The 14,819-nt window shown below is 41.0% G+C and overlaps 2 protein-coding genes across 10 annotated transcripts in view; one reads left to right on the top strand and one right to left on the bottom strand.

Annotated features, from left to right (window-relative positions):
• Window positions 1-4,356, top strand: part of LOC111252471 (putative sodium-coupled neutral amino acid transporter 12) — a 12,688-nt gene extending 8,332 nt beyond the window's left edge. For 8 of the 9 annotated variants that reach the window (XM_022810435.2, XM_022810432.2, XM_086973876.1 and 5 more), the window contains 5 exons: window positions 231-403; window positions 1,357-1,426; window positions 1,880-2,097; window positions 2,351-2,435; window positions 2,818-4,356. In XM_022810435.2, coding sequence (XP_022666170.1) covers window positions 231-403; window positions 1,357-1,426; window positions 1,880-2,097; window positions 2,351-2,435; window positions 2,818-3,026 — 755 coding nt within the window. In that variant the 3' untranslated portion in view covers window positions 3,027-4,356. Of the gene's footprint in view, window positions 1-230; window positions 404-1,356; window positions 1,427-1,879; window positions 2,098-2,350; window positions 2,470-2,817 lie in introns of all 9 variants that reach the window. The other variant, XM_086973875.1, reaches the window with a different exon arrangement.
• LOC111252472 (cyclin-dependent kinase 6-like) overlaps window positions 1-14,819 on the bottom strand; it is a 77,690-nt gene that overhangs the window by 13,326 nt on the left and 49,545 nt on the right. The window lies entirely within an intron of this gene.

Below are 14,819 nucleotides of genomic sequence, written 5' to 3'. Positions count from 1 at the left end.
ATATATAAGTTATTATTGATTAAACCAAACTCTCGGGCGCAGTGCAATAATAATTAAGTACATATAAAAAAATTAAACCCTATGATTATTATTTGTAAAAAATACTTCAGGCAGCTTTATTTTTCAAGCTACCTTATCTCTTTAATACTATAAAATTATTATAGTGAAGAGTAGAGCGTTAGGAAATTGCAATTTATTTTTTATTCTATATAGCTTTTCCGTATTTGCAGCTTTCGGTATTATGATCGTCTTGTGTATGATCGCTATTATTAACGGCCATGCAAAAGGTCATCCGAAGGTGGGAGACATCTCAGAAGTGCCGGCACTGTTTGGAACATGCGTGTACTCGTTCATGTGCCACCATTCGTTACCTTCCCTAATCACTCCGCTTCAGCCAAAAAAGGTATGATAAAGGCCGTCTGTTTTGTAGGCGGTGACTCTAAAATGATTAATGTGCCCTTCATTCGTAAATTTACAATTACATACTCACATACTTTTTTTTTTAATCTAATTCATGGTTATAGAAGTTTTGAAGATTATCTTAACATATCTATCTGATTTGGTTTGTTTAATGTTAACCTTTGTACATGTTCGTCGAGCCGATCAGATAGCAGTTGAGTTAAGCGAAGTAACTGATGTGTTTTCTAGTTTTGTAATATACTGATTTTATGAGGAAGTGGTGTTTTGCTACTCACCTGTTAGTCCAAACAAAATCGTATTGTCCTATGTGAACGTACCTGTTACGTGATCTAATTAGTAGGTGATTGGAAAATCTTGACAAAAACCAGTACCTCCATTCGAAAGACAACTGAATGATTTCTATATTTCACAAAGGCATCGAATGATCTCCGCTGATCCATACTTTGTTGGGAGTACTTGGCATTTTCCAAAGAGCCTTTCTTAACGCGTTTTTGATCAGCGATATGGAAAGCTCTGTTGAAGTCTGCCCTTAAGATGAAAGTAGTCGTACTGATTGGTCTGCGGTACCGTGCTTCAAGTAAAAGATGAAATGATTCTTACTAAGTGATATTTTTACTAATTATTGGTAAAATTGGGCTTGTTCTCGATGGTTGCAACATCCGACGTTTTAGACATCGTCACCTTTAATGTCGTGATTTGATCTTCATTATTATTACATTATTAAATTTGAGGCCCAATAACAAATTGCCATGTTACGTAGGATTAATTTTTAGTTTAGGTGTGGCTAGTTGTATAAACTGATTTAACAATGGCTTACGGTGAGGAAACCTTAGGTGCAATTTTGTTTACTATAACAGTGTCGTCGAACGCGTTATCGTGCAACACAGTTAACCCAATCGACGTTTTTTATCCGTATGTGTTATTACTCTTTGTTAGGGAGTGTCTATACTAATACTGTGCGACTTCATACTCGTTCAAGTTTTCTATAATCTTCTGTCGATGACGGGTAAGTGTTAAGTGTAAGTCTACCTTAATATTCTCCTATTGAAGTAGGTTTAGATTAAGTTCGCAGGTTGAACTATATTTTTAGTTGCGATAAACTTATTTAATTGCGTCGGCATAAGCTGATTTAGATACTTGTATTTCTCAATACAATACGAAGAAGTTGAAATTTCAATTAACACTAACGCATTATTAAACTCACATTGGCTAACTAGGCCAATCTTAGACAGGGAAGCATACTTTGGCCATTATATAGTCGTCACATGTTATCTTGTAAGCGACTTCTTTTTTTGCTACGTCGTTGTCATATTTCTGGGCTAAAGTAGGGGCCTCTTATTACGAATCTATTATATATCATATAAACACAATTAACAGCGTCTAACTCAAATATAATTACCCCTGGGGCTTTTCTTAATCATTTTTCCTGTTTCCTGTTAAAATTGCCTTTCGATGCCAGGTGTTTTCACGTTCGAGGTGGTGAAGGATTTGTACACATTGAATTTCGAGCCAAGCATGACACCTTCCGTTGTCCCCGAAATACCATATTTGCAATATTTTCTTCTCGTGTTTCCCATACTTATGGTCACCTCAAATTTCCCGATTATCGCTATCACATTGACAAATAACCTGCGAGCGCTCATTGTTAATCAGGATTCCCCGTGGTGGTTTGCAAAGGTTTGTTATTTTCAGAAACATCTTTCGTACGTAAATTCAGTTCAATGTAATATGCTTCATGAGGGGGGCCGTGACGCCTGTTGCCCCGATCTTACTGGAACGACTTACGAACAGTACAAAGATTCGATATAAAGTGACGCTACGTCACGAACAATAATAAATTCCAATGGTGCACTGTAGTGGTGCGGGTTATCAGATTGGAGTAAGTTTTAATGCCGCATTTTGTGACAATTGTGCGATTTCTACTCCACAGGCGGTCGTTCCGATAATGGCGTTGATTCCACCCTGTTTGATAGCACTGTTAGTGCAAGATGTGGATCTACTCGTTAGCGTTACTGGTTGGGCAACTAATTCAAATTATTCGATATTACGGTATAAATAGAGTTTTTCCAAAACAGGGAAAAAACAAAGCAGAATTCAAGCAATGCTTTTTTCTTATTTAATTAAAGCAGTTACCTTTGTCGAAAGCTAGACTTAAGCATTGCTTCGAAAAAAGACGTTAATACCCGTTTTTGAATTGGTTCAATCAAAGGCATGGCCCTTTTCCTTCGCATAATTGTTCTTCGCGGTTAGTTTTGGATAATCCCTGTAATTCACCTTAACTTACGGCTATATTAGATCATAAATCTATTGTCTGAAACGGTGATTTGTCGAAGTAACTAAAAAAAGTATACTAAACACAAGTAAACTAACGTATTGGTAAAATCCAATGGTTCACAGGTGCATATGCTGGTGCCGGGATCCAGTACGTCATTCCGGCATCACTTGTTTATCTTGCAAGACGTGAGATTAATGCTCGGCTCGGTCCCGGCGTTAAGAACACCTTTGCAAGTCCGTTCCAGTGTCCTTATTGGATTCACTTTGTCATAACGTGGGCCTGTATCTCTATACTGCTTGTCACTTGGAATATCATAAAGAAGTTGATGTAACAGGACGTTTTTCAACCATCTTTTAGCAAAGGCCTTAATTTAAGGGCAGCGTACCAATGAAGGCTGTCCTAAAGCTATAGCCGAATCACTGAAGTACATTTTGCAGAGCAACCAGCAAGTTTACTGCTATATTCTTTCAGTAAACAACGTAATTTACATGAAGGAAAGCGATACGAAGTCTAGAAATACTAAGTATAGTTATCAAATGACTGAAGACAATGCCATGTGAATTTAAACGGTGCAGAACGTTTATGTGGATCGTAAATATGCATGCACTAATACATAGTCTACATTCTATTTTTGTAGAAAATATTATTTGCTACATAAATGTAAGTATAGTTAGAATTCAATAACACTTACAGGAGATTTATTATTGCTACGCGTTGTGTTGCCATAGTTCAATAGAAAGAAAGTGTAACGAAGCGACATTCGACACAAATCAGCGAAGGTTTGTTGGAAAAAGGTACACATACAAGAAAAGTGATCGCAAAAAGGTGCTTGTTTGGCGTGCCTGATATACATGTCGGATTAGGTATGTCACCTGAACAGCAACTCGGAGTCAGTGGACTGATACTAGCTGTATATAAGATGCGGCCAGCGACACCATTTTGTCCGTCATGTAATCGTTTAATTCATAGACCTTTACTATGTTATTCTGAATAATAAGGAGTTTGACGAAGAAAAGGTATACTCTTGTCTTAGATTGTGAATAGATGAGCGATATTTAGAATAGCATTCGGAAGCCATAACTGATACGTATGTGATCTTAAAGATAAGCGAATTCGTTTACGAAAGCCTACAGATAAATGGGGACCATATTCATATATATGGCCGCGAGATTTCTTTATTGTGTCAGTTGAAACAATCCAATATGATCAGTCAAATGTTAATATTCTCCCGTGGTAACGAATAGATTAGTATAGCAGATTGTAACAAGATAGAAAAAGCAATGTGTTGCTTGTTTTTATATGCGCAGTCGATTAGACAAGCTAAGAGCACCTAGCGGCGCTATAGAATCACCCTAGAAAAGGTCACTTCATCAAAAAGTAAGGTGAACAGCATCCTGTTCCTTTCGCTCAAGCTTTAATAACATACAGAATAACAAACAATTCCAACGCGTAACATACAGACGCTTTTCATAATCGCAACAGTGCTTACAAAGTTGTTTCCTTCAAAAGAAAAAAACAAAATTAACTCATTCGAGTATATTTCGTTTATTTTTTTTTATCGTATGAACCAAACATAGTTGTCGCATTGGGTCAAACACCGACTAGATCCAAGCCTGTAAGTAAATGTAATTAACTGATAGTAAAATTAAATTAAACCAACAGTTTTAATGATTTATACTTTCATTTATACTTACTACACGCTGATACAATAGTATCGGTGACTCAGTGTAAGCTTTTTGTGCAATTATTAGTTGTCTTTGTTACTGACAGGGATTACCGTTAGAAAGATTTACAAACAAATACACGAAATTGTGTACACGCATAGATAGCAATTTAAGGAGATACTGTTTTCTCGTAAAACGGACAATTTTGGCGAGGAGAACGTATGCCGTTTCTATACGGGGCGAAAATAAGTCTAATAATGGTTTATGAAGTAAAGTAGGCTTGTTGGAAATTAAAATTGTATAGTTAAGTTGAACGCATGAAATACGGAACAAAAAACAACTGAAATAGAGTGATCATGAAATGCAGTCTTACACAGTATTTCAGAAATATCCCGTCTGTTATCTTGTTGAGAGTACCCTATTTTATAGGGTCAAATATTTTATATAATATATTTTTATATAATAACAAATAGAAGCTTATAATTGGTAGTTTTGCCAAACGGTAGTTAACAACGGCTATTTTCAACATATACATTTTAGTCAGGAAACTCGGCTTCCTCAGTCCATCCTATTGTATATACTATCGACGTCATCCGTCGAAAGTAATCTACTGTTGACACGCATCCTAAACGAATCTATTTCTATTTTCACGCATGTGTAATCCTTTCAGACAGTGACAAAAGATCGATGCTGTGGCACTCACGCTAGAAGCTGTTAGTATTTAAAAATAGATGCTTGCTTGATATCGACGGCACTTCACCTATAAACGAAGTCGTCTGCTAAGTGTCGACATCATTTCTTGGTCTCTAAAAGTCTACTTCATCTTTAAAACCCTCTTCATTCCTGACTCCGAGCCAAATTTGAGGCCCCCCATTCGATTCAGGGCCAGAGAATGCTAAGGTGCAGACAGAAATTCTTCGCTGCAAGAATATTCGTGTGGCTTTTTTGCTGGCTTCATACTCATTCATAACCCAACGCTCCAGTTGTGCTCAGTTTAGGGATCAAGCTGCTACGCGCATTGTATTTTACCAGTATCTTTGCTTAAAACACACACTTTCTATTTGACATAATCTTTGCATGTGTCGTTTAGATGTTATGGCCCAGATAACCGTTTTGGCAGTTTTTTGTTCCACCTAAAAATCGGCAGCAATAGTTTCGATGGTACGAGGTGGCACGTGTTGGGTAGATGTCTGGAGCAGTTGGGGAGTGTACAATTTTCTTTTATTAAACGCTTTTTAATTGTGCCTTTGTGTTTGAGGTCCGGACATGCTGGAGGAGATGGGCGACACTGCTAGCCCTCTCAGTCTGCAGGGATCGACCGCGGCACATGTCATTTGTTTTCTCTTCCACCGTTCGGATCTTTTTAGTTGCGGTTTCCGAATCTATCGGGACAAAACAAAGCGTCATTAGCTCGAGGTGTAATAATAGTGAAAGCTTTATTAAGCAAGGCCCGCAATCTTCCGACGAAATCTCAGTCAAACTGGTATCATAGCATTACTGAAATTCACTACGGAATAATAACGTAAGCATCGATACTCTGTTCGAGGGCCACCAGGAGCGATGTTCATTATCGAAGAACCAGCTGGTGCGAATTTGACGTTTCGCACGATAATCTCATCAGGGGGCTTAAAAAATTTACTATCCAATCTAGGGGTGGGCAACGCTTTTGCAGTTGCTGAAAAAAGCAATTGTTGCTACTGACGTGATGTTCCGATAGAATTGCGTTTTGGATAAGAAAACAATGGTCCTAAAAATCGACAATGGGGCCTTATGTAGGTTTTATAATTTGTAACGTTATGATTATTCGATCAGCGATGTCGTAACCTGCAAGGCTCGATGAGTACAAAAACAATGATACGCGGAGCAATTGGTTTCCAAACGCGTTTTGAAATTTTGTCTGAAGCGGATATTAGCTACCCTACCGACTAGTATTGGGGGTTGGAACTTCTAATTTTAATTTTAGCTGCTGGTCGTCATTAGCATAGTCTGATGAAATTAAATTTCACTCATATTTTTGTGCGCGGAAGCTTTATTCTTAAGCACTGAATTTCTCGTCCTGCTATAGTCAGTGTCTCCGTGAATAGTAGCAACAACGGGATGTCGTTAGGTGTCATATAAGAGCGATTACCTTTTCAAAATCCTCGAGATAATTTTATTTGATTATATAGCGACAGACAAAAAAAATATTCAGAAACTTTTTAAACTATATAATATTTTGTTATGGTAAGAAGAGTCCCGTTCGATATTTTACTTGGTTTGTATTGTGCCAATGAATATTCTCAGAAACATGCGTGTTAGGCAGGCATAATACAGCAAAGAATAGGGATTTTATTATACGATCCGACCATGCACTCCCAAGTTAAGACTGCTCCGCTCTGGTAAAGACTAGAAATCTTTATAGAACAACTGTCGCACATGTGGAACGAAAGCTGAACAATGACTTGCTACTGCGATGAATATATTAAATAACTACTAGAATATAAAAGTTCCGGCCGCTAGCCGCTGGCTATTGTTGGTCTTCGAGCAAAGTCCTAATCGTTCGCAACTCGATGCCAGCAATCAAGCCTACGCCTGGTTAGATCTGTAGAAGGTCAGAACTACGAGACCTTCCGACCGGTCAACTAGCTGTCCCTTTAACCGATTCCTGCTCAGTTGTGCTACTGGGCGCACGCCAGTTAGTGATCAGGCCTTCGTTAGAGGCAGGCCACCCTAGTCGCAACCGATAACACTAATAACGGCATCAGATTGTAGTCAACAGGTCAAGCAAAGCAGTGAAGAGAAGTTCGATTGCAAAGAACTGGTGTCGGCAGAAGGAGGCTTGATGGACAAAAAAGATCAGGGGTACGTCATACCAGGATCAAGCGGTTATGTACCGTACGAAATCATTAGATTCGAACTGTGAAAGCTTCAGACGGACACGTACGTACGGCAATTGGAGGCAGCGCGAGGATGCCGAGATCGCTGGGAGGCTGTAGTGGCAGCGGACGTGAGACCGTTAGCACACCTAGCCGTGAAGAGCGCAGTCGAACGTGCGAATGTCGTTCGACTTTAAGATTCGCGTTGAAGAGACGTAAAACGATAAAACTGCACAAACTCTTTCTTTTAAAGAAAGCAATGTGCCGCTAAGAAAAGCCTCCTGTCGCTACAGGGAAACTTCCTCAATTCAGCGAGCAAGAAATTCAGTGAGTTCGTGACTGCCAGGCGGTTCCTGCCAGAGGAACTGCGTATAAATCTCGGGTGTAGGGTTTTCTTGGGCAGAATTTTTGGACAACAGCGAGGTAATCATCTTTCGCTAATTTTCTCAACGCGGTGAGGGTGGCTTCGCATTCTAAATTAGTCGGAGTGGTTCGAGACTTTATGCCGGTGGACTCTGGCATCTGCAGGGGGGAACGGTCCCAGCGAACTGTGCGAATTCTGCGATATGTGGACGCCATCCAATTTGACGACGAGAGTCAGCCTTAGACCTCAAGACGGCTCGGTCACCTCGAACCCCTACAACGATGCCGAGCTCGTGATGCATTAACCTCGAGCCGCCTGTGAAAAACAGTGATTGCTACACTGCGAGGAAGTTGGAAGATAGACGGCCTCTTATTCAGGCAAGGCATTCTAAATCATGGTGGCCCAAATATATTGTGACCTATATTTACGCGGGCACCCGAGACCCTAGTGTTTTCTCCCTGTTATCAAGGTCACCTAGCTGCATAGAGAGTTGTTCATCGTCTGATGGAAAAGTATTTTCCGAAAAGAGCAATTTAGGCTAGCATACAGGGGCTCACGTATGCGGGTGCGACGTGAGGCACGTACGTTTCTTTCTATTTTATCGCCAACGTATACGCGAATCTCCTGCTAGGAAAAGGTGGGCATGGACTTCATTTGGCAGAGGGAACAGCCGAAATCGCTACGAGTACTATCGCGAAAGCGGAATATACATCAGGTCTAATATAGGCCTTGTTGTGTGTCTATTACCATAGACTAGTACAAGAACACGCCTGATTGCGTTGAAAACCCAAAGCTGTGTGATGCGTTAAACGGTTTTGGAAGTAATAGGATCTAATCAGACACACGCACAATGGAGGCCGCGAGGCTTGGACAGCGCAGCGCGAAGTTGGACCTATTAGGTGCTAGGAAATACTGGTCCTGCCGGATACTTACAGCCCAGTTGTAACAGCTTGAATAATATAGTGTAATTAAATACACGTCTACGGCTATTGACAACGGCTATTGTTCACTGAAATAGTAATAGGAAAATGAGATGATTGTTTTTGCTTTTTATCGTTTATGTACAGTTCAATTTCGGTTAGCCTAAAGCTACATTTTCAAAGGCAAAGTGAATAAAATTACGTTGTAAAAGGCCTTATATGGAGTTATATTACATGCTTAGCCTGGGACTATATAGGCTGGGGCGAAGTTGGGCCATATAACTCACTCCATTTCGAGCATGCATACAATCATATGTCGTCGTCGTTGTTACTTTATCAAACAAACTGAAGGATCCAAGTGGACCTTAGAGCAAAACTTAACTTAGTTCAAGCTTATAAATTAAACAAACGCATGGTAATTTCGCGTTCGTTTTATCACATGTCGTTGTTTGTTAAATATAAATAATTTTTTTTAATTTGGACGACTTCAGTGATATAACGTATCGTGCTGATAAAACAATCTTGTTAGCATGATCATAGGTTAGAATCTTTGTATTGTTAAGTATTTCTGCCAGAATCGTTGTAACTATTAAACACACGTAACCATCTAGGTTTCCGTCCAAGCTGGAAGTTATCTTTGGAGAATGGGACCCACATTGATATTGTGTCTCCATCCTTGTAGAATAACTCGTATATGCGATATTATCTGGGCCATTCAAAGGCCGACTTCATACCAGCAAAACTTCATGTGGACCTACAATAAGCGAATTATAATCCTTGACATAACTCAGCAGTAAATGATCGCAATGCTTTTATTTCTTCAGTAGTAATCACACCTCCGAATGACAAACTGTTCCGCACGAAATTATTACCTTTACGTTTGACCCAGATAATCCTACTAATCCTGCTATTTGGGTCAACTACATTTTCTCGAAAACTGATGATTTGTGGTATTCGTTTACATGTTAGAAGAGTCTTTGGCAATTATACTTTTCCCTTTTTATCCTTTTTCCTTGGCACTAGTTGTTTTCTAAGCTACGGCCGAGCCAATTCTGACCCCTGAAGACCCATCATTCCGAACATATACATGCTAACGGAGTCGCTATTACGTGTAGTTTGGGCTATCCTGTGTCTACACTCAGATGCATATAGGCGGGTTCCAGCACCGCTATCCGTCACTGTATACCACTGAGTCAGTGGTCAAGTTAGCGCGCGGCAGACGAGCAAATATTGTCCCAATTTGCTAGCCATTCCGTCCCTTTGTCCGCGCCTACCAACTGACCAACTCCCTTCTCGCTTCGATTGTGTAGTATACATATAGCGGTGCGGAGACGAACTTGTCGTGTATCTATTGTGCCGCTACATTTGTATTGTCTGTCTTCTTTCGTTCTCGATTGTGCCCCCCGTCCGTGTCTGCTCTGTCTATTTTCGACAGCTCAGCTGCTTCTCGTTGGCCAACTGGCCGAAGCCCGCTGTCGCTTCATCGCTACCTGATAGCAGCTCGCAAATATAGCATGCTACATATCCAGCGAACTGAGACTGTAGTTAGGGTAAGCCTAGGTGTCTGTCTATCGTTTGCTGGCCTGTTAGATCGTGACTAATCGTTTACTTGTATGGCTACGCATAAGCCTTACTCGGATCGGTAACCAGGCCCACGATGAGGAATGTCCAAAATTCAAAACTGCTGTTAGCCTTGTCAATGATGAAACTGGAAGATTATGAATGCTGACAAATACCAAATTTCGCCTTGTGTCACGTAGTATTCCGTCATTGGCCACTGTGGCAACGATAGGAATGACCTGAAATTTGAACAGATTCACAGAAACGCCTTCGGTGACATATCTCAATTTGTTAGGGCATCGACAAGTACATAGAGATAAGGTTGACGATGCGCATGCGATGGGTCGTTTGCTCTCGCAATACTACCTAGGTAACAACCTGATCGTACAATGATACAATAAAAAAACATCAGACGGATGTTCATCCCTTGAATTGACATCGAAAACGATTGGCTATCCCCGCAAAACAGCTCAACTGTTCTTGAGCTAACTCCCCACTTCTAAGTAGATCCGCCTAAAATAAGAATCTGCATTGACTCTTTTCTATATTCGAAATAGGATCACCGCAATGAGTTCTATGATATAAGTACATGAAAGAAACGAATGTAGTTTTTTTCTTTCAATAAATCGAACAACATACGTTTTACCCACCAAAATAAAGCAATAAGGTTCATGAGTAGAAAAATACCAATTTTACATATGAAGTCGTACTCGGACCAAACATTCAGTTCAATATGCTGTAGAACGTTCAATATTGTCCTTGTATTGAACACCTTTGTGAGTTACGATGGCTGGGTCGAAAGGTTGGGGCGGAATGAGGTTGGTATTTACTAAACGAAATTTTCTTCCTCTTACGCTGTTGGGAATTCGGGAAACATCAGACGGGCGAGGGGAATGCAAGCAAGCGGGTTTGCCTGCCCTCGTTTACGACAGATCGCTGCGGGGCTATTTGCTGAGGGGTAGTTCAAAGCTTTAGCAATTTTGCAGACATAACGGTCTAATGCTAATCCAATTGATCAGATAGCAAAGTGCGCAATGAGCTCCCAGGCGGTCAGAAGAACATAGTGAAATATACAAGAAATTAGTGGGAATGACATCGCTGACACAGGCTTGGCCGCAGCTAAAGAACTTCAGGAGTAGTATTCAACTGGCAAATCAACTCTCAATGAATAGCGTCTAGAACAACTTGAAAGTTCCGCTGGGAGATCCATTTATTACGGTCAACCAATCATACAGATAATAATAGCGTACGCTTTTTAAAAGTCTAAGAATTTGTGCGGATCTGCGATTTATTTTAAGGCAGACGATGTTTGTCAATTTCGATTGTAGTGTAGAACTGTATGTAGATAAATCGTGCAGGGTGATGCCGTAATGATAAAGACTGAACGAGGGCAGAAGAATCGTTGCGGAACCTCTTAGTCTTATTGCCTTCTTTAGACGAAAAAACCAGCAGCCAATTGCGTAACTGTAATTCGCTTCTCGTCGAAACTATCATTGATTATCGAACGAAAAAGAAAAATACTGTCAGTATAAAGAAGGCATCGACAGTTTTTCCATCAAAGAAAAAAGCTAGTACGTCATAGTCAATCATAATGCGTATTCGACATTAGTTTCATAGTTTGACGTTCGTCTGAAGTCCAACATATTCATATTTCATAGCAGTGTGGTACAACGATTCTCCGAGGTTTAGGTTTTGACCTAAACCGTGATTGGTTCACACGTTACGTCTTTTATCTGGGGTCGACAGTTGCTTTCCTTACTGAATTTAACTGCTGAGCAATCCCAGTAACAAAATCCATCTAATATAATGTAATCATAACGTAATACGTAAATGGAAAGACCTAGATTGTTTGATTCTGATTGTTTGTAAGTAGGTATCAGCGATCTAGCTCTATTGTTTATTGGCAAATCGTCAATCAGCTACCTTCCTCGGTACGATAGGTAGCAACGCCACCAGCAGGTCATCACCAGAAGCCTATCATTAACGCGTATTCTTAGAGCGCTCGCAAGAAGACAAATTTCCATTACAGTCAAAGTTTTATAGCTTCAACCCTTCCTAGACATCGAAAATGTGCAAGTCCACAGTATTGGCCAACACAACTAGCTCGAGTATGAATGATAACAGCCTGGGGCACACATATCGGCGAAAGTTATCGCTCGCTGAGCTTACGTAAGCTGTAGAAGGACTCGGAAAATCGTTGTGTTGTAAAAAGTCTACAAGAGGCCATTATCTAAAAATCATGCAAAACGTTATAGAACGGCTTAAATCCATAAACAAATGTATGGCAAAAACCAAATTAACTATTTCAACGATATTATTTACCAGTCTTCAGGATTGTAATATGTATTACCCTCTCCCAACGAGCTGAGCTGCATTGATTTTTCAAATTTAACAAACAATATTTTATTAAAACAATAAAAAATACGCACTAACGCATTGCATCGATCATTAGAAAGCTGACAAACGTGTACGTATGGATCCTTAGTTCTCAATCTATTAACTGACCGAGAAGTTTTCGAAGTTCAGATATATTTCCTGTACTTCGATGTTTAGAGCTCCAACAATAAACAATTGTGCCGAAAACCGAGTTCTAAATACTCGCTTGACTAGCAACAAAACAATGACGAAGTAAGTAAGTAAGTTAGAGCTAAAGAGTTGAGAACGTAGCGTAGAACATTTGGCCAGCTTTACCCTCGAAATTGCATTGGCATTTCTGTGTCTATTAGCTAAAAACGAGTGCGGCTATTTTACCTATGATTACGTAACGTTTCATTAATGGACTGAACCATTATTCGTTACGCTGGTACAGTTGATGTCTTTTGGAAGCAGCCTTCTCGATCAAAGGAAAAATAACTACGACACTAGCGAGATGCATCGTTCCTCTCCGCTAGTTTAAAAACTGGCTATACCGTAGCGGTTTGGTTGTATAGAATTCCAAATGGTTGGCATAGGTATGATTTATAATGTGAAAAAAAATATGATATATAAAAGAAAAATGATTACATAAATAGACACACAGTCGTTCGCTGAACCCTCTAAAGAAACCACATTACACATGCTTCGACTATGACGAACAGATGTTAGGAAGCGTTGAAACCGAGGTATATATTATACACACGCACTCATATCTATCGTCACATCGTATCTATATCATGATGAGTACTCTTTCAAACGTCCGTTCGTTTTTTTCTTCGAGAAGCGGTACTGTGATCTCTGTTGACAAAGCGGGCATCACTCATTCCAAAATCATCGCACTGCCGCACTTCTCGTCGAGGTGATCTTCCCGGCAAAAGCCTAGCTAGGCAGCTTTGCAGCAGCTATGCTCAGTACTAGCGTGGTTCGGATAACGCCCAACGTTCTGCCCCGAGGGAGGATTGGTAGTGGCATCACGTCACACCCCTTACACGACTCCCCTAGACAACCCCTCTGCTTCCCTTTCTCGCACAACGTACGTTTCCAGCTGATCCCTTCGGTTCCGCCGGCCCTGGCGTCCCGAATAAGCTTCTTCGTTCCGAGTTCGTTCTTCGTCCATTCCAGAAGCTTCTTGATTAGCGGCTCTGCGGGCCAGGGTCCAAGGAGTTCTCTATGACTCCTATTTCCCGTTTTCTTGCTCCCTTGCTTTATCGCGCTTCTCTTCTCGCTCGGTACCAGCTTCTCTGTCGAGGTTGCTGTTACCCCTGCCGCGGTCGTCGTTCTCTGGCTTGACAAAAAGATATTTCTCCTCCGATACCCTTTCATAGGCTCAGTCCTGCGGGTCTGCACCCCTCTGATTCGCTTCTCTTTTACTTTCAAGTTCTCCTTCTACCATTGGACGAGGAGTATTTCATGTGTCTCTCTGTTAACTCCTTAGCGGCTGAAGAAGCACAGGATCGAAGCACGTCTATATATATGTGGCGACGAACAGTAGTCAGCAATGCTAGAAACGAAGGTCTGTCTCCAGTTGACGACAGCGAAGACGAGAGTCCTCGGTTCCTTCCCCGATCCCTTGTCGTTTTCCGGCAGCGGCAGAGAAAAGAGTAATCACTAGGCTCTATTTTACAAGAAGAGACCCATTTACAAGAACTGTGTCCCAGAAATGGGTTTGCGATACGAGTTCAACAAAATGAAATCGCACTGCAAGTATAGGTTGTGTCAAGCAGTAGGCGCAGAGGTTTAGTGTAGTGGCAGTAGTGGTAGTCGCAGCAGTGGGAGTCTCGCCAACCGTAACACACAGCCAGCGAGGCCAACTGGACACAAGACAACGTCGTTTGAGCAGTAGCTGCTTCCTCCGACATCGTTCCTTGCTAAGAAAGGGATCGGCTCTTCCTCCTTAATTTGTTCTCTCATTTTATCCTACCTTTTTTCTGCTCCTCGTTCTATTCGTCTTGTGGGAGACTTTCCTGCTTGAAGACGCCAACATCCACTACCGCAAACCATTCCTTTGTGCTATTTGTACGCTAGGTCTTCTTTACTTCGTTTTCCTTCTCGTTTACGCTGGCAGAACTTCACGTCGTCTGCGGCACGGCAATGGAACCGGCGCTGTTATGGTGGCCACCGTAGCAATCCCGCAAATCGGCCGATCGCAGCAGTAACGTCCGTAGAAGAGCGAGAAGAGCAGCTTTAAAAAGGAAAACACGTCGCATTAAATTGAATTTAGGCGCCGTTTCTCAGCAGAAGCTGTAACAGTAGGAGACGAAGGGATAGAGCTGAGGCGGTGGATGAAGCGACAGATAGTGGCAGGGTTGACTGCGGACAGACAAAACCGAGACGAAAAAAGGAAAC

This window comes from Varroa destructor, unplaced genomic scaffold (genome assembly GCF_002443255.2).
Source record: "Varroa destructor unplaced genomic scaffold, Vdes_3.0 BEIS01000006.1, whole genome shotgun sequence".
NCBI classification, from domain to species: domain Eukaryota; kingdom Metazoa; phylum Arthropoda; class Arachnida; order Mesostigmata; family Varroidae; genus Varroa; species Varroa destructor.
The sequence above is the reverse complement of the archived record's forward strand: the minus strand, read 5'-3'. Positions and strand labels throughout refer to the sequence as shown.